Source organism: Leptonychotes weddellii, chromosome 14, assembly GCF_054177405.1.
Source record: "Leptonychotes weddellii isolate Sample4059 chromosome 14, ASM5417740v2, whole genome shotgun sequence".
NCBI lineage: Eukaryota > Metazoa > Chordata > Mammalia > Carnivora > Phocidae > Leptonychotes > Leptonychotes weddellii.
The window spans coordinates 48675900-48700663 of NC_138382.1; the positions used below are offsets into that span (position 1 = coordinate 48675900).

Sequence of the window (24764 nt, forward strand, 5' to 3'; positions counted from 1 at the left end):
TTTCTTTAGAATTTGGCTCAGAACAGTAACATAAAAATATTTACATTAAAATAAATATGTGATTATTTAACTATATGTAATAATTATTGTTGGAATATATTAGCCTTTCCATGAATTTAATAAAAACTAAGATTTGGTTTTAGATTTAGTACCATCCTTCCAAATATTTGGTATGAAACTTGGTAGCAATGCAACTCTCTGGCGTCCAGAGCAGTGACAGATGTCGCCAAGGAACCATGCCGCCTCCCCCCGGACGTTGATGGCCAAGCAGACCAGCTTCCTTCCTAGGAATCACTGTGGAATTTTTCAACAATAACCAGGACCTGGAGGTTATTTCAGGGCTGGTGGAATTCTAGGAATCAGCCAACCTATCTTTTCACATGAACCCACCAGGAAGGAAGTGGTTCAAATGCAATATTGATTCTTTCACTTTATTTTGTATGCTAACACCGAAACAATGCAAACCTTCAGGTTTTCCTAAAATAAAAATCTGAAAAACATGCATATGCTTGTTTAGATCATCTAAAAGTACCCATAAAAACCTGTCACTAGACCAAATACTGTATTGGCAGAATGTCCACAGAATAGAGGAATATTTGATTAAATTTATCATTGAGGGACAGCATCAAAGACAAAGTGAGTCAGTCTTATTAAAGTTGTTGGTAGCATGAAGTAAATTAGGATATATTCACATTTTGCAAGTTTTTTTATCTGAGAGGTTGTATGGCGTAGCAGAAAAGCACAGAGGGACCTGGGATCAAACTCTGTTTCTGAGACTCACTAGCCACATGGCTTTAGGTCCATCACTTCAGCACACCAAGACTTAGTTTGGGGTCGTATAAAATGGAAATGAGGACACTTACCTCCCAGGTTGTGTGAATTTAGAATAATTTATATGAAGCACCTAGTTCAGAGCCTGGCATACAGTAGGTACTTAATAAATGGGTATTAGCATTTCTTCTAGGTTAAAATTGATAGCAAGAATCTTGGCCTTTGTATCTTGACACCAATGAAAGCACAGAATCTTATTGAGCCCGAATCCAGAGTCACAGATCCGGGCTCCGCAAACACTGCCTTAACAGATACTCCAGAGTCCTACTCAACATCAGCATGAAAAGTTACTGAAGGGAGAGGTGTCTGTCAGCAGCAAGGATCCTTTGGGGATGGTTAATCTCCTTTCAGAGGCTGTAAGTCCTAGTGGCTTCTCAGCTGTCCTTAAGAAGATAAGGACAAGGTCAGCAGGGCCACTGTCATTCAAATCCCTAAAGTTGCTCAAGATTCTGCAAGAGTAATAAATAACATTGTTACGCAAACAACATTTGGGGGTGACAGAGGTGTCCAATGTCTTGACTGCGGTGATGGTCTCACAGATGTATACATGTCAAAGCTTATCAAATTGTACACTTTTTAAAAATACCCCAGTAAAGCTGTTTTTAAAAAAAGTTTACTTAAGCCTTTCACAGTGAGATTTCCTTCTGTCTCCTGACCGGATCCCTTTCTGCAATCTGAGTTTAGGGTGAGAGGAGGAAGGATGAGTGATTTACACTCCAGTCTCGAGGCCCCGCCTCAGACAAGGCCTGCAGGTCTACGTGGTCCATCTAGTAAGCAGAGCCCTGAGGCATCCTTGTCTACGATCACAGCTCCTTTGGCACAGAAGATTGTGACTGGTACTTACAGGGTTTGAGCTGAAATGACCCCAGAAAGAGCAGCATCTACAAAAGTGAGGGTTGGGAAAGGTGACTTCGGAAGAGGAGACTAAAAGCAAAAATTTAACTGCCGAAGTCACCTGCCAAATACCAAATTTAAATACCAAAACTGCTTTTTAAGAAACGCTCGTCTAAAAGACAACCTGATTCCACAAAGAAGCTCTGAGTCTCGGTCCAGGTCCGCTCCCCAGAGGCCTAGCAGATCCTGCGAGTTGTGTAGTCCAGAACCATGCTTGCGGCGCCGAGCAGGGCAGGATCCACCAAATCCGAAACCACCACGTCCACATCCTGAACCGAGGACAAGGCTTGCTGGCGGATGACGTCTTTGACGATGTGGATGTAGTGACTGGCTAGGACTCCAGAGAGGATCACGAGGGAAGGATTTATGGTGTGGAGGATGTTCACAACCCCAAGACCCAAAGCCGTTCCAGCTACAAGAAAACAAAAAAGTAAATCAAATCAAAAACGTCAGAGGGGGCGCCTGAGTGGCTCAGTAGGTGAAGCGTCTGCCTTTGGCTCTGATCATGATCTCAGGGTCCGATGGGATTGAGCCAGTGCTGGGCTCTTTGCTCAGCGGAGAGTCTGCTTCTCCCTCTGCCCCGCCCCCTACCTGTACTCTGTCTCTCTCTCTCTCTCTCAACTAAAGTCTTTAAAAAAACAAAACAACATGGGGCGCCTGGGTGGCTCAGTCGTTAAGCGTCTGCCTTCGGCTCAGGTCATGATCCCAGGATCCTGGGATCAAGCCCCGCATCGGGCTCCCTGCTCAGCGGGAAGCCTGCTTCTCCCTCTCCCCCTGCTTGTGTTCCCTCTCTCGCTGTCTCTCTGTGTCAAATAAATAAAATCTTTAAAAAAAATAAAAAATAAAACAAAACAACAACAACAAAAATGCCAGAGGATGGTGGAAAGAGTCAGCAGCCCAGAATACTTAGTACATTCACACTACATAACAGAAAGCAGTACTTGTAAAGCTATTCGTGATTTATTCTTGATATGAGAAAATGATGTTATGCTTTGAAATAAAAAAAGCTAGGTATACTATATACTGTACCATATGATCTCAACTATGTAAAAAAAAAAAAATAGGAAAGACTGGAAGCAGATGTTAATAGTTCATCTCTGAGTGGTAAAACCTGAAGTGAAACTTTTTCTTACTCTCCTCTATTTCTCTAGATTTCCTGTAAGACGAACAAGTAGTTTATCCATAGTTGTAAAACAAAACAAAAAACCTGTTTAATAGAGGCAATGCTGCCAAATACCTTGAATGCCACTCCCTTTCTCTCTCTCAGAAAGCAGGAAAAACACCTCTGACCACACATTCCAGGGCGCTAATCCTGAGGGAAGCTGGTTATGTGCGGGAGCCCTGGGCAGTCTGAGGGCCCCCCACGGCAGAGCTGCCCGGAGCCACACGCTCACCTGTTCTCAAGATGCTCTGGGCCTTCGTGTTGCCAAGTTTCGCAGCTTGGATGAGATGGACCGCGCTCACGGCCTCGTCTTTCAGCACTGACATCCCTTCCACCAAGAGCAGGTCCTCTGTGTGAGCAGAGGGGAGAAGCAGCGGGCATTAGTGAGCCGTGGCAGCCCTGCAGGGGGCCCGGGCTTAGAAGTCTGCCTGTGGGCAGCGAGCCCCCAAGTAGAAAGACAGCGTGTTCTTTTCACATTGGCAGAGCTTTTTCTCATTCACAAATGTCCACATACATTGCTCCAGAGGCCACTGCTGCCCTCTTGCTGCCTTGCTTACACATCATCCAGAACTTTCCTAACCAGAAAATCCTCACCTCCGATCAGAGCCTCCCAGCCAGACCTCTAGCTTCCGACTTCTCACTTCACATGCAACAGAGACTCATCTATTTCTCTCCTTCCTTTATCCATCCCAGGTGCACGTCACTTGCAGGCCCCCCATCCTACGGCAGCTCCTAAAGCACTGACACAGACCGGGGTTCAGTCACCAGCTCAGCCACAACCAGCAGCACAACCACATCCAGGGCACATCCCTTCTACACCCTTTTCTTCTCTAGAAAATGGGGGTACCACCACGTACCCTAGCAGGATTATTTGAGGACTAAATGAGATCATGGACGTAAAGAACGTCATCAAATGCTGGCCAAGTCAATGTTCACTAAATAGTAAGCAGTTCTATTATCTGTAGTGCTTGTCTTTTCTGCCCCTCACTCTGCCCGTCATCAACCCAGGTCCATATCCTCCTCATCTGCTATCATACTTGGGCTCTGATGAGAGCAAATCCCAACCATGCAGGCTGCTACCTAGCCCCGGCCCAGGGATCTCCTCACAGCTGCCCACCAGTCTCTCCCATTCCCCCGCATGGCTCTTCTCAGCTCCCACCACCTCAAACCTTCTACCCCACCCCCACTACCATAAGACCTCCGGACTGCTGACCTCTCTGATAAAGGACCCCACGAGGCAGGGGTTCCCTTACTTTCCTGTCCCCGCCTAAAAACATGTCTGTATTTGCACACCTTCACTCCTTCTCTCCCTCTCTCAGGCCCTCTACCCAGCCTTGCAGCTCATCTCCTCCCCGCTCCTCAAGGGCCTTACAGTGGGGACTCAACTGCCCCTTCTCTTCTGCATTCTCAATCTTCGCTTCCATCCCCACTGTCTTTCCACCGACAGATGCTCACAATCTCCCTGTCCTCAAAGCACTTCTTCCCTCTTACTCAGAGTAGTCAGGCTTATTTGAGTGCGCTCTTTCTTAAGACACGCATTTGCCCCCAGGGAGACAAAAACTGTTGAGGGGAAAAAAAAAAAAAAAAGCTTACTCTTTTTATACAAATAGTACATAAACACAAACAGATAAACAGATCTGTGGTTGTGAAGTATCAGGTGTGGAGGCAATGATTAGGAAAAAAATGTCCAAACAGGCCCCTAAGGGAGGCTAATGATAAAAAAGAAGTTGAAAAACAAAGTTTTCAGGGTTTCAAATCATGTCCTCATGGCCAAAGCCAATGAGCTCTTCTGATTTTCTCTTACTCATAAGCAGCACTTGACATTCCCAGTGTGATTCCTTGAGACACTCTCCCTCTGGCTTCTGTGACTTTACCCTTTCTTGGTTTTCCTTTCTGCCCATTAAATGCTGTTTTGCAGAATTCCACCCCTGACTCTTGCCTCACTCCAAACCTCATTCAGACATTTAACTGGCACCTCAGCACTGATGATTCCCAAATCCCCACCCTCTAGCCCAGTACTCTCTCCTGAGCGCGAGACCCCCGTAGCCAGCTGCCGCCTGCACATCTCCAGCCCACATCCCGCAGGCGGGACCCCCCACCCCCACATCCCTTTCCGCCGCAGCCGGCTCCGAGGAGAAAACCGAAGTCACTCTTAAAACTGTACCGTTTAAAGCTACTCCATTCGACTACTATTTTTCTCCCAGAAAACAAAAAGTTACAGTTTAGTGAAGAGTCTCAAATTCAGACCTGACCATGTTTTTCCCCCAGAAGTTCTCAATGGCTTCTCCATTAGGTGCTGGTCTTGGCCTACCTCTTGCTACGCTCAACCCTACCCTGCCCTTTATGCACCCACAGGACTGTTTCCCAGGCTTGAAAGCATCCCTGGCTCATCCCAACTTGCCCTGCTAATTCTGTTTACCCTCTCTCAACCCCCAGACAGCACCTTAACACTCCCTTCCCCCCATGAAGAGGGCAGGGAGGGAACTCTGGTGTCCTATGCATCTACATCCCCTGGCCATCAGTCTCAGGGCACCTGACACTGTATTATAATGATAGTAAATGACTCCCTCTTGCATTAGACTAGAAACCATCCTGACTTTTATAACATGTCCAGAAATAGCTTTAATTCAAATAGACTCAGAGTTCACAACTGTAGTATGTTAATCCATTTACTTCTTCAGCTAGGGGCTGAGGAAACAATCAAATCTTCCCCGCTATCCTGCAGCTCAAGACCCTTGTCCATCCCCACCACTGGGAAGTGTTAATATGGGTCAGGACTAAGGGGATTTCGGAGCTTTGGTATAAGGAAGCCCCGCCTTTCCTCCAGGAAGTGAGAAGGGTAAAAGTTCTGGCTTCAGTGTCCAGCTCTTTTTGGAATACCTACTTTGAAATACTTGTCTACCATATAGCTATTTAATTCCTCAGGTGAAAGAAACCAACCATCATGTAGCTTTTTTGCTTCCCTCTGCAAGGCCATTCCAGAGGCGTATGCTTCAATACATCCGTGACTTCCACAGGAACAATCAGGCCCATCCAGAGACACAACAAGATGGCCAAGTTCTGCAGCACAGAAGGAGCTTCCGTGGATCAGCTCGTGCTGATGGATGATCCCCCCGCCAATTCCTACAGTGAGAGAACAATCACTGAGGTGGCTCTTCAACTGAAACAGGAAGCTGTGATATAGCAACTCCTCGTCTGTTTAGCAAAGCTTTGGAATGTGAGGTTCTTTATGATGCCTTCTCTCCTAAGGAGCTGGAACTTACTAAGTACCGACACTTTACCTGGAAGCATTTTGGAGGGAAATATTTCAAGCAGATCCCTAACCTTAACCCTAATGTTGCAACCCTGTGTTGCATCTACTTGGCTCACTGTGATTTCAACCACAGCTGCGGGGACTAGATCCACACAGGCTCGGACTCACTGTGTGCTGACAGTATACCACCTCAAGCTCAGATGGCCTGTCTCCTCACCGAGGCCATCTCCAACATTAAAGTAAGAGTCTCGTCATCCACAAGAGCACAGGGCATCCTCAACCAAGCATGGCAAGAGCCAGCAGATTCCAGTGGACAATTCTGGATGGTCTGCAGACTTCTTGGCAGGTTCTGGTAGATTTCAGCCCCCACTGCACTCAAGGCAACTTGGATAATGGCTTTCCACCTACTCTGTTCTACTCTTCTCACTCCTTCACTCTTGCTTCTCAGGAACACCTCCGACATAAAATAACCTAAGTCCTCATCCTGGGCTCCGGTGTAGGGGAAACTCAAGGGAAGACCATCTTTCCAAAATATATCAGACACCACTCTCTTTCTTAAACAGAGCATACAAAATATGATTTTGCCTCTTCTTAATGCCACCATGTCTAAAACTCTGTGACTCAGTCATTATGAGTATCAATGACTCTTGTTTTGTGGCGTTTAGGAGTCATTAAGGAGGAAAGCCTGAGAAAGCTCTGCTTTTTAGACTTATCCTGCCATCAATTACTTCCTGTGGCACCTACTCTTCAACTCCACCCCTCTAATTTGCAAACTATCCGCTCTGACAGGAAATCTAGGAAATGATCTCCAAGCTTGCTAAAACTGTGTCTGAGACTAAGAGAAGAAGGGCCTGAGCTTCCAGAGGAGGTAGCATCATGTAGAGTTCAAGAGCACACAAGTTTTGAGGTTAGACCTATCTGGGATCAAACGGTGGCTCAACCACCTACTAGCGGAGTCTGTTTCCTCATTCCAAAAACAAACTAGAACATCAGCAAAAATGGCAGAGTAGGCAACTCCAAAAGTCCATCCCTTCACTAAAGCAATGAATAAACTGGCAAAAACTGTCAGAACCAATTTTTTTGGAGCTCTGGAAACTAACAAGTTTGTAACAACCAGGGGAATGCTTAATCAAGAAAAAAAAAACAACAGCTGAATTTTAATGAGAGCGCTTTCTGGCATTTTCTGGTCCCACCACCCCCTCCCCAGCTTGGTGGCCTTGAACCAGCCCACATTCTCAGCAAAGATGGCAGTACTGGAGGGAGCAAGACTATTTTCAAAAAACTGTGGTGGTTTGTTTTGACCTACTTGGCAGCTCCCACCTCAAAAAGCTTGTTATGGCACCTACCTCAGAACTTGAGGGGGCTACCCAGGGGGTGTTTGTCAAAGACATTTAAAGGAAAAATATATTTATTAGTCTCCGCTGTCCAGGACAACATCTGATAGTTGAGGCAAATATTATACTAACCAAAAAGACTGGGAGAAGCTGGGAATGAGTAGCTTTGGGGAGTAAGCGCTTTGAATAGCTCTGACAAGTTCCTGGGAGTCTGAGGTCCACATGCATGCCCAGGGCGGGGCACATGCTCAGGAAAGCCTAGGAAGGCCCTATGCACTCACACGGGGCTCACCTTCTGGCTCTACTCAAGCAGGAAGTGAAGACTAAAGCAGACTTACAAGCTGCCTGGATGATGCTGAGGGCATGCCCCGACACACAGTCTAGCTCCCGGAGCCACCTGCCCTCACTTCTCTCACCTGTGCCTGTGGTAAGTGTCACAAAGTTTTCCAGGCCCTTTCCTTGGCCAAATTTCCTTTCCGCCAGGGCAGCACAATTGCCATCATTGTCCACCCACACGGGGAGATGCAGGGTGTCAGAGAGGGGGGTCCTGAGGTCCACGGAGTTCCATTCTTGAATCAGTTTGGTTGAGTGCAGCACAATTCCTTCCCGAGGATTTACACGGCCACCCGTAGAAATACCTGAGCTCCACCACACACAAAAGGAAAATAATTCTCATAAGCCATTTTAGAAAAGTGTGCCAAATTCCTGGGTTTCAAGCACAAATTAATTCACCCAAGATCTCCTAAGACAAATATTACCAAAGACTGCAAGGAAATGTCAGGCAATTCTGAGCTAAATCTGTAGCTCCCCACCAATGTACCTATAATGATTACTGGTGTTCCAGAAAGTCCCCATGCTTGGGGCCCAGAGACAGGACCTGGAGCCACATACACAGGGCAGTGACCTGACGGTCAGTCATGCATCAGAACTCAGTAAACTCTGTATATCAAAATGAACATTTCTTGAATATGCAATTCACAATCTCACCTACTCCCAAAATTCTGCAGTTCAGTTTTACAGCTTCTGCTGCAGCTTCTACACACATCTGTAGGATTAAATTAATCCTCTCTTCATAGGTTTTAGGATTGAACTGAGTATACTTCTTAACAATTTCACCCTAAAAGAGAAAAAAAACAAACCTATCTCATTGATCGTACCTAAGGAGCATCCTGTGAATCTTCCGACCTTTTTCATGCTAAATCAGACTTCGCCATAGGACAGAGAGTCCTGTAGATTTAGATGAGTGCTCGGGAGGGAGCCAGTCTGGTACAGGCCAGCCCTGAGGTGCGCCCAAGCCGTCTCCTGGGAGCCATCCTGAAGCAGTGGCGGCTCCACAGCAAACCACGGGCCCTCTTCCGGCGCCAAGTGAATGCTAGCTAATCTCAATCTTCATGAGAAGGTCACAGTTTATTCTTTCAGGCTGACAAAATTTCCTTGCTTAAAAACTAAGGCAACTAAATAAATATCCTAAGGAGGTGAACCTTTAATCACCTCCCAGAACAGAAGCCAATAACAGCACAGTTCCATGATGTTTAAATTACCGCGCTTTGTGGGCAACCCTCTCGGGTCCCCTTCCTCTTCGGGAGCTTTGTACTATCACACTGCTATCGCTCAATAAACTTTGCTTTGCTGCCCCCCGAAAATAAATAAAATTACTGCACTTTGTGATACGTTTTAATACTAGTCAAAGAGAGTCTCTCCTAAATTTTTTTAAAATTTTCTTTGCTCTACTCACTTGTGCATTATTTTGAGTAAATTTCAGAACAGTGTTGTTAAACTTTAAAAAAAAATCCCATTAAAATGTGGACTAGAATTATGTTAAACTTGTAATTCAATTTGGAAAGTGCTGACATTTTAACAATATTCAGCACTCCCATCCAGGACATTTTTCAAGCCTTTACCTTATATGCTAAAGTTTTATAGCTTTCTTTATATAGGTTACATAGTTTTTTGGTTTAGATGATTCTTACAATTTTTCTGGTTGTTGTTCTGAATAGGTTCTTTTTCCATTCTTCTGTTACTAACGGATTTTATCCATTTACAACGGTTAGAGCTGTCACTAATGACTGTCATTAAAAAATAAACCTAGGGGCGCCTGCGTGGCTCAGTTGGTTAAAGGTCCAACTCTTGATCTTGGCTCGGGTCCTACTCTCACAGTCGTGAGTCTGAGCTCCACATTGGGCTCCATGCTGGGTTTGGAGCCTACTTAAACTAAACAAACAAACAAGAAAGCAAACCTAAACTTGTGCTTCTCAGACGTTCACTGTGCAGCAGAATCACCTGGGCTTTGAATAAATACTGATGCCGCCCAGAAATTCAAATTAGTCTTGGGGTGGGAGCCAGGTACCTATATATTTTTTAAAGCTTCCAGGTAATGCTAATGTGCAGTCAGGCTAACAAACACTCATTTACAGGAAAACTCAAAAATCTTTGCCTAAAATTTCATGCAAGTAGGAAGTCACTGGTATTTATGTATTTATCCTAACATCCATTTTACTCAGGTGTCTTATTAATTCTGCAAGCTTGTTTATTCATATTGTCATAATATTTTTTGTTTTACTCTGTGCACAATCCCCATTGTGCTGTTTGTTCCTTGCTTTTCTTCCCTTCCTAACTTCCAGAATTATGTGCAATAATGTTGCAGAAAACATGTTTCTTTTCTTCTTGATTTTAATAGGAATGTTTCTAGAATTTGACCACTACAAAGGGTTCTGGCTAGTGATCCAGAAAGACCATCTTTAGGTTAAGAAAATCTTCTCTTAATGCTTTTTAAAGAGTATTTACAAAGGAGACCATTGGCTCCTTCTGAGAAAATTATGTTTTGTTTTGCTTTGCTTTATTTGACCTAAACAACTTTATTTTTTAAATCCTTGCCATTTCTCATGGACTCCTAAAATTTTATATACTAAAATATTTCAAAGGTTTTTCTGGTAGGTTTATTCTTAAGTCATCAGAGATCATTTTAACATGAATAATTTATGTTTTTACGAAGGCTCTCTCAGTTTCTGTCAACACTGTGTTGGTCTTTTGGTTAAGGGATTGAAGGTATGCTATACTCAACTAAAATCATGTTCTATCTAGAGAAGATGCAATTCCCTTCACCATTTGCTGATACCCTCCCCTGGGTAGGGACAGTAATCAGCATGCTCCATGCTTTACCAAGTATAGAATTCCAGGTCTCCTGGATGGCAAGAGCCCTCTCTGGTGCATAAGGGGTCTTCCACTGTCAACTGAAGTCTACTAACTTGGATTCCCAGAGAATTTTACTTCTTTCAAATGTTAATGCTTAGTAAAACAGTGAGGCAAACATTGTAATGGATCCAAAAGTCAATACCGTGGGCAAATGATTACAAGCTCTAATGTATGTTTCTAGTCCTACCTTCCAACCATACTTAAAAAAAAAAATCAATTATTTATATAAGATATGAAGTTAAGACTTGGGAATTGTTTTACCTTCATGCTGACTATTGCAACTCGGAGGTTTGTCCCGCCGAGATCAACAGCCAAGGCACTTAGAGTTTCAAGAATATGGTCAATATCTTGAGAGATATTCTCCTTCACAGGAGGAAAGCAGAATTTCTTTTGTAATGGCTCTTGAAGATCAATAGATTTAAGAAACTTCAAAATCCTTGGAACAGCATTTCCATCCCCATAGATCTTTGAACTGCAATATCAAAAAACTCAATTAAATTAAATGCTTCTCTCATACATGTTACATGATATGTAGGACATGGTAAAATAGAAACCGAGACTTCAGGTAATAAAGTTGTGCTTCTTCATTTTAAAATAACAACATCTGATATCTCCAGCAACACAGTAAGTACATGCACATTACTAACGGAAGGTCTAATTCTACTGCTGATTGAAATACAGCTATTTTCAGCCTGAGATACCATTAGCAAATGCCTCTATCATCAAAGACAAATTATCTTTGTTAAGCCAATTTCAGAATATAACATAGTTTGGGAAAACAAATTTATGTACTTACTGCTTTTTTAATCTTTACATTCATGGGGAAAAATAGTTATTTTCAGAACTCAAACATTTCAAACATTCAAATATAGGAAAATCTCATTAATTTGAAATAGAAAGGAGAGCAGTCTAAACTACAATGCTGAACTAGACTATTTTTAAATAAAATCAGTTATTTTCTAAGATTTACAAAAAGTCAAAGTAGGCTAAAGACGTATTTCCTGGCAGAAGTGCTATATTAATTAACTGAGACAAATAAAAGAAGTTATCCTCCATTTGAACCCTTGGTAGAAAAATAGGGGTTATATTAGCAAGTCCTGTCTCACTAGCAGCTAGGGGACCCCTAGGGATGCAGAATGAAAACTCCGTTAAAATGAACTGAAGAATGGTCACAGCTTAAAAATGATACCCGAGGCAGCTCCCCTTTGAAATCACTAAAAAGGGTATATATACTCACCAAGGGTACTGTTTACCAAACTGAAGGTGCAATGCTTGCAGTATTTTGTCTTGGGTATCAGCATCCCGGACATGAAGGACATTCTCCCCTAGGTGAACCCAGTGACACAATGATTTGGAAGTGGAAATGTCCAAAGAATAAAGAAATTAGCAATGTGCTGTGTTGTGCTCAAAATTAACCCTGAAACCCAGAGAACTTCAAATGAGTCTTCTATTGGAGCAGCATCAACTTTTCTCCTTTATACCTTTTAAAGCACTCTCAGCAAGATTTCCATGAATCAAATACTTAAGAACACTAGGGTCCTTTATTCCCAAAGAGAATAAATCAAGTTCTTGTTGGGGTGCCTGGGTGGCTCAGTCGTTAAGTGTCTGCCTTCGGCTCAGGTCATGATCCCAGGGTCCTGGGATCGAGCCCCACACTGGGCTCCCTGCTCAGCGGGAAGCCTGCTTCTCCCTCTCCCACTCCCCCTGCTTGTGTTCCCTCTCTCACTGTCAAATAAATAAATAAATAATCTTAAAAAAAAAATCAAGTTCTTGTTGATTTACTGAAATAAATGACATGCATGAATCTAGCACCTGCGAACCACCCCCCCCAGTTGTCTAGTGTGTCCACTCTTTCCATCATCTACTCAGCCGGCTGTTCATCAGCTGCTCAAGCGAGGTTCGTCAGTCAGTCAATAAGCCCTTCAGCTGTTCAGTCATTTTGTCTCCATGTATTTTCTGACCAATGCGATGGAGTCAACACAGTGAAAATAGCCATATTTTTCAATAGAGCTGCCTAAGAAGAGAAGAGCAGAAGAGCGGTAGCTAGAGAGAGGTGTGGGGTCATTATTTCTAAGATGTGAGAGGCTGAGGCATGTTTCAATGATGAGGAGGCTGAAGATTCATGGCAGAGAAAGGATGCCCCTGAGGTCCTGGAGAAAGTAGGAAGGGTGGGGATCTAGAACATGGGTAGAAGGCTGAGAGGTGGGCAGGACAGAGAGACGCCACACCCTCCGAAGTAAATAGGTAAGAAGGAAAGGATGGGTAGGCATGTGTTTATCTAAGTGTGTTGACAGAATATACAAGACTGCCTTTGACAACAGAAGACCCGTTGCAAATCCAGCGTTCAACTGTCTGTTCGAATCGTCCTTGAACTCTCAGCAGCGTTCAACACTGTCTCTTCAAAACACTTTCTTTCCTGGGCTTTAATGCTATCACCCCTCCTGGGTTTCCTCTGACCCCACTGGCAGTTTCTTTTCAGTCTTCCTTGCGGGCCCCTTCCTCCTCACCAAAACCCTAAATGCTGAAGGGCTCCAGCGGTTGGTCCTGGGCTCCATTCTCTTCCCTATTTACATGTCACCCCTGGGCAATCTCATGTAGTCCCTTCATTTTAAATGACATCTCTGGCAGAGTGCACCATTATCCTCCATGTCCCTTCTCTGTACTAGTATCAAAATTTTTAGCTGGGTATCTGATAATCCAGCTAAAGACTATATTCTTCAGCTTCCCCTACAGCTAGATGTGACCCTGTGACTATATTCTGATAGGATATGTGAAGAAATATTTGCAACTTCTGAGGGGGGTGTGCTTTTAAAAGGAAGAACACCTTGGGCGCCTAGGTGGCTCAGTCGTTAAGCGTCTGCCTTCAGCTCAGGTCACGATTCCAGGGTCCTGGGATCGAGCCCCACATTGGGCCCCCTGCTAGTCAGGAAGCCTGCTTCTCCCTCTCCCACTCCCCCTGCTTGTGTTCCCTCTCTCAAAGTGTCTCTGTCAAATAAATAAATATTAATAAAAATAAAAGGAAGGACACCTTTCCTCTCTTTCTTCCCAATGGCTAAAATGTGGACTTGACAGCAAGAGGTGGAGCATCTATCAAGAAGACAGATAGAGGCTAATTCTCTGATGACCGTGGAGCTATACCAATGAGAAACAAAGAAATTCTAACTTACTTAGGCACTATTATTTTGGGTCTCTCTGTTACAGCAAATGAACTGATATCTTAACTAAACACCATCCACATACCAATCGCTCTCAAATTTCTATCTCTAACTCTGACTCTCCTAGAACTATCTAGCTGCTTGCTTGCCATGTCCACTTTGAAATCTAATAGGCATCTCAAATTTAACACGGCCATTTGAGAACTCTTAATTCCACCCCTCCCAAATGTGTTCCTCCTGCAGCGTCCCCCATGTCAGGAAAGAGTACCGCCACTGCTCCATCCAAAAATCTAAAAGTTTCTTCCTTTCACTGCTCACATCCAAGCAGCAGTGAGTACTCTAACAAACCCCAAATCTAACCTTTGTCCATCTCTGTTATTACTAGGTACTCTAAGCCAGTACCATCTCTCATATGACCTGAAATAACCTCTTAATTGGTCTCCCTGCTTCCACTCCTGTCCCACCACATTCCACTCTCCATAAAGCAACAGAGTGGTCTTTCCAAAATGCAAGTCACATGGTGTCCACCTCCCATAAATGGCTTCCCATGATACTCAGGAAAAAATCCCAGATTATTTACCCTGGCTTACAAAGGTCGGCCTCCTTCTCTTACATCATCTTGTATCACTCTTCCTCTTGCCCACTACCTTACAGCTACACTGACTCTTCTGTTTCTCAAATACGTCAGGCTTGTTCCCAGCTTAGGGTCTTCACGCTGGCTGTTCCCCTCTGCTTCTCCCTGATTCTCACATAGCAGATTCATTGTCACTCAGGTCTCAGCTGAAGTATCATCTGCTCAATGAGGCCTTCCCTTATGCCATCTAATGTATCCCATCATATTACATTGTGTTACAGACTGCACAGCACACAGAACATCTGATACTCTTCTTTTTCCTTTTTTTTTTTTTTTGGTCTATCATCTATCTCCCCTCCCACTAGAATAAAGCTACATGAGAGGTCAGTCCTGGTTAGTATAGTTTACTGCCAAATCCCAGCGCCTACACATAGTAGGTGCTTATTAAATATTTTCTTAATGAATGAAGTTGAGAGAATTTCAATTCAATGGTTTGTATTTTCTCTGTGAAGTGGGGAACAAAGTAATATGTTGGGAATGAAAGAGAAGGAAGACCTAAAGGTAACAGAAAATTAGGGTAGCAATTATGAACACAGAAAGAGCAGAGCTGGAACTAACCTCTTTGATTCTAGTCCAGTTCTTTGTCCACAAAGTATATACATTTTTCCATTAGCTACAGAAATATATTTGCATGGATACTACTAGAACTTGGACTAATATTAATAATGAGATCTAGCTCAGCTAGTAAATTCATTAATAATAATCCTTCTTATACTTTAGTTATTAAGGGGGCATCTTATTTAGAATTTCCATGCTCTGGAGTACTCACTAAAGGCACTCTACTGTACCCACAAATCAAAGACTAGCATTCATATACTTAAAACACAATCATTCTATCTTAAACACAGCCATCAAAGACCATAATCAGCTAAGAAAATCTTAGCTCTGACATTACAAAGACCATAAAAATATTAAGCAGAGCCCTAAAAAAAACAAAAATCACTTTGTGCTATTTATAGATTTTAGGTGACAACTGGTCATTAACTTCATTCTCTCACTCGTTCATAAAAATGCATGCCAGCACCAATACATGCAAACCTTGTAATAATTCAAATATATGATGAAAAAAAGGTCACAGATGTGTAAGGGGGACCCCATATTTCATGCCTCTCCCCTCACACTCTCCTAGGTAGTGGCCACCAGGGGAGGCAAAGCTGCCAATCTGACTGGTCAGGCAGCAGGACAGCGGCCACACTGCGCTCACCAGTGGGCAGGAGCCACTGATTCCACACAGATTTCTAGTCAAGTGAGACACAAACTGAGGTAAATACCTGTTTCTCTTCCAATCTGACGTGTTCCTAGATTGATCACAGGTGTTCCAAAAGCTCCAACCTCTCGTACTCCACAGCTGCTGTTCCCAATCATACAACCAGCATGGGCGACCAACTGTATGAACTGGTCAAATGGGACATGTTTAACTGCACGGAAATTGGGATGATGCTCAATGCCCTTCTTCCGCATCACTCGAACCATTTCTTTGCTCCCTGTCAAAATGAAAAGGACCACCTGTTAAATGGCTTATGAGATAAACCATTTCCACCTAAAGAAATCACCCTATAAGAATTCACGACGGTTATTAGGGAGACAGTAATTTTAATTACTGATCTTCTCAGGAATGATGACTATCTAAAATGTCTGGTCAGGGCGCCTGGGTGGCTCAGTTGGTTAAGCGACTGCCTTCGGCTCAGGTCATGATCCTGGAGTCCCAGGATCGAGTCCCGCATCGGGCTCCCTGCTCGGCGGGGAGTCTGCTTCTCCCTCTGCCCCTCCCCCCTCTCATGTGCTCTCTCTCATTCTCTCTCTCTGAAATAAATAAATAAAATCTTTAAAAATAAATAAATAAATAAATAAATAAATAAAATGTCTGGTCAGCTCTCTGCTTCAACTCATCTAGGAACTTTAAACAGCAGCATTTGGGACTTTTCAAACAGCATTCAGCAAAGCAAGTACCTTTTATTGATGCCCCAATAAAAGCTCTACCTTAAGCAGCAATTAAGAGGTTCAAGACAGGCCAGCACTCTCTCTCTCAAGCTGGGAGTTCCTGAACTGAAAGGTCTCAGGCTCCACACACCCAGCTGATCAGAGAGCCTCCGCCTCAGCTATGCTCATACTTACACTAACAATAGCTCAACTGGATAGCACTCCCACGTACATGGACTAAGCTCCAAGAAAATACACGTAGATTCTGATACTGTAGCTGACATTTTATTTCAAATGCATGGGTTTTTTAATGTTAAACATGTATGAGGGGAGGCAATATTTAATGCCTCTCAGCTTGCCTCTTTACTCACCCTTTCCTAGCTACCATCTAGAAGGAGACAAGGTTGCTACCGAGATTGGTTAGACAGCAGGACAGGGACCAGAGACCACACCGTGTTACCACACTGTGTTCACCAGTGGGCAGGAGCTACTGACTTGAGAGAAGCTGGACATGCATGTGTTTTCTCTTTTTAACATTCTCTATGTGGTGAGGTAGGTAACAGATCAGGGTGTAACTCTTTACAGCAGGCCTGACCACCTCTCTCTATGCCCAGTCCTGCCAGAGCATGCCAGTTACTGACTATAATTACTGCAGCATTTGGTACACCAGAAGATGGTACTATTCCAAGATTCAGATCTGGGCTCAGTGAAGGCTTTCTCTGGCCTTAAGCCTAAACCAGACACTACTTCTGTTCTCCTACATTGGGGAATTGGGCTCTATACCACATAATGATAAAGAGATGCCACGATTATTTCCCTATTATTCCTTATGTGTATTTTATCAAAAACCCTGTGAGGAGGAGAAGTGAGTAGCAGACATGATTTAGGTATTCCTGGGACCCTTTATTTTCCTAGGGGAAAAATATCTCTAATTCTAAAGTGTATACAATCAGGAAAGTATATAACAAATGGAGTATCGCTGACAATGAATACTGAATGAGAGACATATAATTACATTACCAAATGTTTAGAAAATTGAAAGGATTAGAAGAATCAATATTAAGGTTTTTGAGATACTGGTACATTACCTGGATGAAACCTGGGTTGGGGGTTCTTAATTTCTTTTTTTCCAACTAACATCCTACACTGTTTCCCCTAACAGAAAAGATAATTCAAGAGACACTAAGAGAGGGATACTTTCAGAGTAAGATGGTGACATCTTGGTACTGCAGGGAAGGGTCCTGCCTCCTTCATCAAAAGATGCCTAAAAGCTCAGCAATGAGTGGTATCAGCTAAACCAGTAATTGAAAATTCTGCATTGTCAGGTCCTGCTCTGCATTTCTCATTTATATCTCATCTTCCCATTAACCTGCTTAAGGTCTCACCAGCACCAAAGGCTACAGTATCGTCCACCAGTAGATGGTCAACCAGGTCAGGCTTGAGGATGAACTGGCTGGGGACTCCAGATCTCAACTGCCTATGCTCAAGACTAAGGTATAGCTAATATAAATAAATAAGAGAACAAGAAATAACAGTGGCTATTTTACTGCACTCACTAGGATCATTACTTTTCTAGAGACACCCTTCAACCTTCTAAGGTTAATGTCTTTTAGCTGCTACATTTTCTCATTGGTAGAAACTGGAGGGAAGAGACTAAATGTGGAACTACAGTGGAGACTGGAGAAATTTTTTGTAGTATTTCTTTCCTATTCAGTTTCTACTAAACTCGGCAAAAACATCACAAACTTCCATCTACTACAAACTTGGTGATCCCCTGACAACTGGAATGCATTTCAGACTACAATGGCTTCAATGATAAAAGCAAGATAGGAGGCGCAGTCAAAAGAAGACATAATAGAAACAGCAAATCGGAAAAGTAGGTGGCATAACTTCATTTTCAATTACCTGCATCAATGTTTGGAAACAGAACTAGGGTCCGCTTGTTAAATGAGATAAGCGCATCCAATGTTAATTCAAACATTTTTATGGAATGCTTAATGTCAGTGGTCACAGGGTGCTGTAGCGCAACAATGTAATCTTTAGATTTTACATCATCACCTGTTTAAAGAAAATCAAACCACACTGCTTCATTAGTTAAGAATTTTAAAGAGGAAGAAGCAAATTCTAAAAAGCAAGACCCCAAAGTCTGTGCTTAAAAATTCTAAGGACAAAACAGTTTGCCACATTCCAGGCAGAGTATCTGAATACAGGATCAAACAATAAGAACTCACAGGAACAAGTCCAGGAATCTAGCAAAGTTAACATTTTACAAAGGCGCTTGCTACCACAAACAAAAATATATAACTTTAAGCAGTAGTCACAAGAATCTGTTGCTTTAAAATCCAAAATATTTAAAAGCATTAGAAAAATGTAAATCTTCCCCATTTCTAACCAGTGTTTCTAATGAATTATCAACAATATTAATGAATTGATGAAGCTCAAGATTACTTTAATGCATAGCTAACATAAATAAGAGAACAAGAAAAACCAGTAATGGCTATTTCCCTGTAGTGCGTAGGATCATTTCCTTCCTAGAGACACCCTCCCACCTTCTAAGGTTTATGTCTCTTGGCTACTGCATTTTCTCATTGGTGGGAACTGGAAGGAAGAGACCAAACAGGAAACCTCTTGCTCCTCAATGTGCAACTTCTGACGTCACTCTGCTTTGTCTCACTCAGCCCTTCTACACAACCCTAAGGTATCATCATTTTGTTTCATGTTGTAAAGTTCTCTATTTACTGTGGTATTTCTTTCATTATTAGGAATTTAACAAGTCTTTTTAACTTTTTTTTTTTTTTAGAGGGGGAGGGGGAGGGGCAGAGGGAGAGCGAGAGAGAATCTTAAGCAGACTCCATGCCCAGCACAGAGCCAGACGCAGGGCCCAACCTCACGACCCTGAGATCATGACTGGAGCTGAAATCAAGAGTCAGAAGTTTAACTAACAGGGCTACCCAGGTGCCCCTTTTTAACTTTGCTACTATTTTTACTATGACTGTTATTTATTCATGTTCTGATGACGCAGATGCATGCTCTGAGTGGCCTACCCAATCCTATTCTTCCTATGAGCAGAGTGATGCCATCAGAAGTTGCAGGTGGAGAAGCAGTTACAGGTTTTGCACAAAACATACTGGCAGGGGTGGGTGGCTTAGACTCATTGTCTTTTCTTTTCCAATGGCTTAAAAAAAAAAAATCTACTTTTTGCTATTTTGTCATCCTTCTTTTCATAAAGAAACTGCTGAAATGGTTCCAAGTAGAACCTTAAGCCCCACAAGTACAATCTTGCCACATTTTACTTTATAAGGGTTATTTGCTATTCATTACAAGCTTTTCAGAAATACTAAGTTTTTCAGAATCCATCTAGAGCAAACAGTATAATCAGAATGCAAGAGTGTATACTTAGAAACATGCAAAAAGGAGGGGCGCTGGGGTGACTTAGTCGGTTAAGCATCTGCCTTCGGCTCAGGTCATGATCCCAGGGTCCTGGGATCGAGCCCTGCATCGGGCTCTCTGCTCAGCAGGAGCCTGCTTCTCCCTCTCCCTCTGGCCCTCCCCTGGCTCATCTTCTCTCTCTCAAATAAATAAAATCTAAAAAAAAAGCATACAAAAAGGAGAGCCTGAAAAGACAGAATTTATTCCATTGGCATTATCTAGACAGGCTCCTTGATAACTAATATCTGTCCAACGGTAAGAAATACATAGATTGGATTAACTCATTAGTAGGAAAGCCCTATTCCTTTCCTGTTCTAATGTGATCTAAATTAAAAATATACACAATCACAGGGCACCTGGGTGGCTCAGTCAGTTGAGCTCTTGGTTTTGTCTCAGGGTCATGATCTCATGGGTTTGGGGTTCGAGCCCCATGGTGGGCTCTGCACCCAGCAGGGAGTCTGCTTGAAGATTCTCTCCCTCTGCCCCTCCCCCCACTTGCTAGAAATATATATATACACAATCACTAAATCAATTTTTTTTAAGTAGGCTCCACACCCAGTGTGGAGCCCAACACAGGGCTTGAATTCATGACCCTGAGATCAAGACCTGAGCTGAGATCAAGAGTCAGGGGCTTAACCGACTGAGCCACCCAGGTGCCCCACACTAAATCAATTTTCTATTCATTAATTTCATTATATTATAGATCTACCTCTTAAAAAAGCAGAGTCCCAAATGTCTAAGATTGGTCTTGATTTGCCCTCTAGATAGTACTCTCACTATAAATTAAGCAATTGACATTCTGTTTATAAAACTTTCCTTTGCCTCTTATTCAAAAAAGATAATTTCCAGGAAGCTAGATCATTGATCAGTGAAGATTTCAGAACTTAAGGCTATTTACAGAGATAATCCTAACGGTACAACTATGACTTTTGCTTTAATTATAATCACCACAATCCCCATGTTAATAAGTACTTATAGCTTACTGCTTTCAACATTATCTGAGTATTCCAACAATCTCTTATGAAAGACATTAAAATTAAAAATAGTTTTTTCAGGGGCACCTGGGTGGCACAGTCAGTTAAGCATCCAACTCTTGGTTTCAGCTCAGGTCGTGCTCTCAGGGTCATGGGATCAAGCCCTAAGTCGGGCTCTGTGCTCAGCATGGAGTCAGCTTGGGATTCTCTCGCTCTCTCCCTCTACCCTTTGCCCCTCTCCCACCACCACCCCCTCTCTCTAATAAATAAGTCTTTTAAAAAAAAAGTTTTTTCATTCTCCAAAAAACAAAATACAGGAAAACAAAAACCAAAACACACAACTCTTACTAACCAGAAATAAACATTATAAATGATTTGGTATACATACTTCCTAATCTTTCCATTATGTTATAGTTTTAATTAAAATGGCATCCTATTATACATGTAATTTTGTAGCTTGTTTTTCCCTCCTTGTTGTTATATCAGGATCTGTCCTTGTAACTAAATATTTACCCACAGCATATTTAATGGATTAAAAGCATTCATTCTATAAATTATAGCACAGATTTTTTTTTTTTAAAGATTTTATTTATTTAGTCGACAGAGAGAGAGAGATAGCGAGAGTGGGAACACAAGCTGAGCAGGGAGCCCGCTGAGCAGGGAGCCCAATGCGGGGCTCCATCCCAGGACTCCGGGATCACTGACCCGAGCCGAAGGCAGATGCTTAACGACAGAGCCACCCCAGGCGCCCCAAATTATAGCACAGATTTAAAAAATTCAATCCATTAAGACTATTCCACAGAAAAGGTGAGTCTCAGAGAGGTGAAGTCATACCATAGGGTGAGATCTATGAACGAAAACTTTAGCCTTCCGAATTCTAATGGAATATTCTACCTACAATAGTTTCAAAAAAAAAAAAAACAACCTGAAACATACCCAAGAGGACAAAAACAACCATTAGACTGAATAAAGTTTGATACATACCTAACCACATCCGAATGATGCTCATGTAGTCTTTGTTCTTGGCAGAGAGAAGCTTGTCATAGGAAGGGCAGCCTGCCAGAAGGATGCGGTCATGGTCCTCACACATGGATATCAGGTGTTGCTCTGCACTTCGGGTGCAGCATACATGATAATGAGCCAGTTTTGTTATGGCATGTCTGATAGAATCATCAATGGTCCCACTGACTTCCCCACCCTCAATGTGAAGGATTCGGATATTCATCAAGGCAGCAGATGTGGCCAGAGCCAGGGCATCAAACCTGTCTCCATGAACAATCATGATATCAGGCTTCAAGCGATTAAGGACATCTGGTAGCTTCACTAGGGCCAAGCCCACTGATTCTACCATGGCTGCCTCATCTTCCCCTCTAACAATTGTGTGTAGCCTGGTGTTAATGTCAAAGTCATCTTGTTCAATCATGCGGTATGTGTTCCTAGAGCAGAAGAGAAATAAAGATATGAGAGAATGTTCTTCAACACAGGGCCATAAAAACATATGAAAAAAGCAATCTAACATCAACCCTGAAGGGAGAAATATTTTCTAAAATCTACTCGTTAAAATAGACAAACTGAAGTATAACTTACAAAAACTGAAAAGCAAAGATCATAAGTGTACAGATCGCTTGATTATTTTACATGAATACCCCTGTGGCCACTGCCCAGATCAAGATGTACCACATTCAGCACCTGCAGAGTCTCACTAGTGCCCTGGTCAATACCTGGATAGAGAAACACCTGAAGGAGAATTTTTTTTTATTAAAACAGAGACCAAAGTTTTTGGTGGTTGACTTTTTTACACATTTTTTAATAAGAAATATGCTACCTAATTAAAAAAACTTACTTATAAAAGCAAAGTGCTTTTTTTAATACAAAAAAAAAGGAAATGAGGATACCTGACATGTCACTATAATATAAATTTCTGAGCGATGGAAATTATCTTCTGAATTTGTACTGTACCATTAATGCACCATAATTCTGAATGGGGTGTAACTGTAGATTTTACAGCATTAAATTGGCTATGAAGGGTGCCTGGGTGGCTCAATCAGTTTTAAGTGGCCAACTCTTGGTTTCAGCTCAGGTCAAGATCCAGGAGTCCTGGGAGTCTGGCTCCGCGCTCAGCAGGGAGTCTGCTCCCTCTCTCTCTGCCCCTCCCCCTGCACTCGCTCTCACATAATTTTTTTGTAATTAAAAAAATTTGGCTATGAAACACAATTTCAAGTCTGTTTCATGCTTCAATAACAGCAGCAATTCTCAATGCCTCAAGGTTTCCTATTATGAATAGATTTTAAAAGATACGGATTTTCCCCTAAATATATATATATATATATTTAGAACATATATAATGTAACTCTGTATTTTTATATTTTTAATTGGAAAATATAAAATTATCGTCCCTAAACCTACCACTCAGCAATACCAGTGTAAATCCTTTTTTCCTAGCCACTTTATGTACATTTTAACATGGTTGAGAACACAATTGTATCATCTATTTAATCCATTTCATACAATATTTTCCCAGATCATGAAAGATTCTTTACATACATCATTTTACATCATGTGGATGTTCTAGTAGTCATCTTATAGATTCCCTGGAATCTTCCTATAAAACTAACATGTTGTCTCTAAACAAAGACAATCTTTATGTCTTTTTGTCTATTTCTCACTTTATCACACTGGCTGTTATGTCCAGCACAAGTTGAAGTGGTGAAAGCAAAAATCCTTACCTTGTTCTCTACCTCAGGGGGAAAGCTTACTTTTATGTTAGCTATAGGTTTTCCCACCAATGGCCTTTATCAGATTGTGGATTTTCCCTTCTATTCCAAAGTCTGCTAAGAGTTGGGTGTTTTTTATTCATAACTGATTTAATTTTGTCAAATGCTTTTTTGACATCTGTTGAGATGATCATATGTGCTTCCCCTATATTCTGTTAATATGTGAGTAACACTGATTTTCAAATGTTATATCTATCTTGATTTTCCTGAGATCAACCCACTTGGTTATGATGTATTATCTGTTTTTTATATTGCTGGATGTGATTTAATTTTTTTTTATTTTATGTCTATGTTCATAAGGGATACCAGTCTGAATTTTTTTTCTTACAATGTCTTTGTCAGGTTTTATTATCAAGATTATGCTGACTTTTTTTTTAAGATTTTATTTGAGAGCAAGAGCAAGCACATGTGGGGGGAGGGGTAGAGGGAGAAGCAGACTCCCTGCTGAACAGGGAGCCCATCGTGGGGCTTGATCCCAGGACCCTGGGACCATGACCTGAGCCAAAGGCAGATGCTTAACCGACTGAGCCACCCAGGCGCCCCAAGATTATGCTGACTTCATATAACAATCTGGGAAAATTCCCTGCTCCTCTATTTTCTAAGAGTCTATGTAAGATTGGTGTTATTTCCAGACAAAGGGAAAAAAAGAGACAAACCAAGAAGCATACTTTTTTTTTTAAAGATTTATTTTAGAGAGAGAGACGAGAGAGAATTGGGGGAGGGGTAGCAGGAGAGGGAGAGAGAAACTCAAGCAGACTCTGCACTGAGTGTGGAGCCCGACATAGGACTCGACCTCATGACCCTGAGATCACAATCTGAGCCAAATCCAAGAGTGAGAAGCTTAACCAACTGTGCCACCCAGGCACCCCAAGAAGCAGACTCTTAACTGTAAAAAACAAACTGATGGTTAAGGGGGGTGGGAATAGGTCATGGGGAGTAAAGAGTATACTTATAACAAGCTCTGAGTAAAGAATTGTTGAATCACTATATTGTAAAACTAATATGATCCTGTATTTTAACTGTACAAGAATTAAACTTAAAAACTTAAGAAGATTCGGGCGCCTGGGTGGCTCAGTTGGTTAAGCGACTGCCTTCGGCTCAGGTCATGATCCTGGAGTCCCGGGATCGAGTCCCGCATCGGGCTCCCTGCTCAGCAGGGAGTCTGCTTCTCCCTCTGACCCTCCTCCCTCTCATGTGCTCTCTTTCTCATTC

At 42.3% G+C, this 24764-nt stretch overlaps 1 protein-coding gene across 6 annotated transcripts in view; it reads right to left on the minus strand.

Moving 5' to 3' along the window:
- Window positions 1-1430: 1430 nt before the first annotated feature.
- The window catches only part of GNE (glucosamine (UDP-N-acetyl)-2-epimerase/N-acetylmannosamine kinase), a 326114-nt gene continuing 302780 nt past the window's right edge, over window positions 1431-24764 (minus strand). For 5 of the 6 annotated variants that reach the window (XM_081803176.1, XM_081803177.1, XM_081803175.1 and 2 more), the window contains exons 3-12: window positions 21763-22214; window positions 18281-18433; window positions 15727-15939; window positions 11904-11991; window positions 10928-11138; window positions 8462-8591; window positions 7891-8112; window positions 5828-6010; window positions 3120-3236; window positions 1431-2137 (exon numbers count right to left, since the gene is read on the minus strand). In XM_081803176.1, coding sequence (XP_081659302.1) covers window positions 1902-2137; window positions 3120-3236; window positions 5828-6010; window positions 7891-8112; window positions 8462-8591; window positions 10928-11138; window positions 11904-11991; window positions 15727-15939; window positions 18281-18433; window positions 21763-22214 — 2005 coding nt within the window. In that variant the 3' untranslated portion in view covers window positions 1431-1901. The remainder of the gene's footprint in view (window positions 2138-3119; window positions 3237-5827; window positions 6011-7890; window positions 8113-8461; window positions 8592-10927; window positions 11139-11903; window positions 11992-15726; window positions 15940-18280; window positions 18434-21762; window positions 22215-24764) is intronic. The other variant, XM_081803178.1, reaches the window with a different exon arrangement.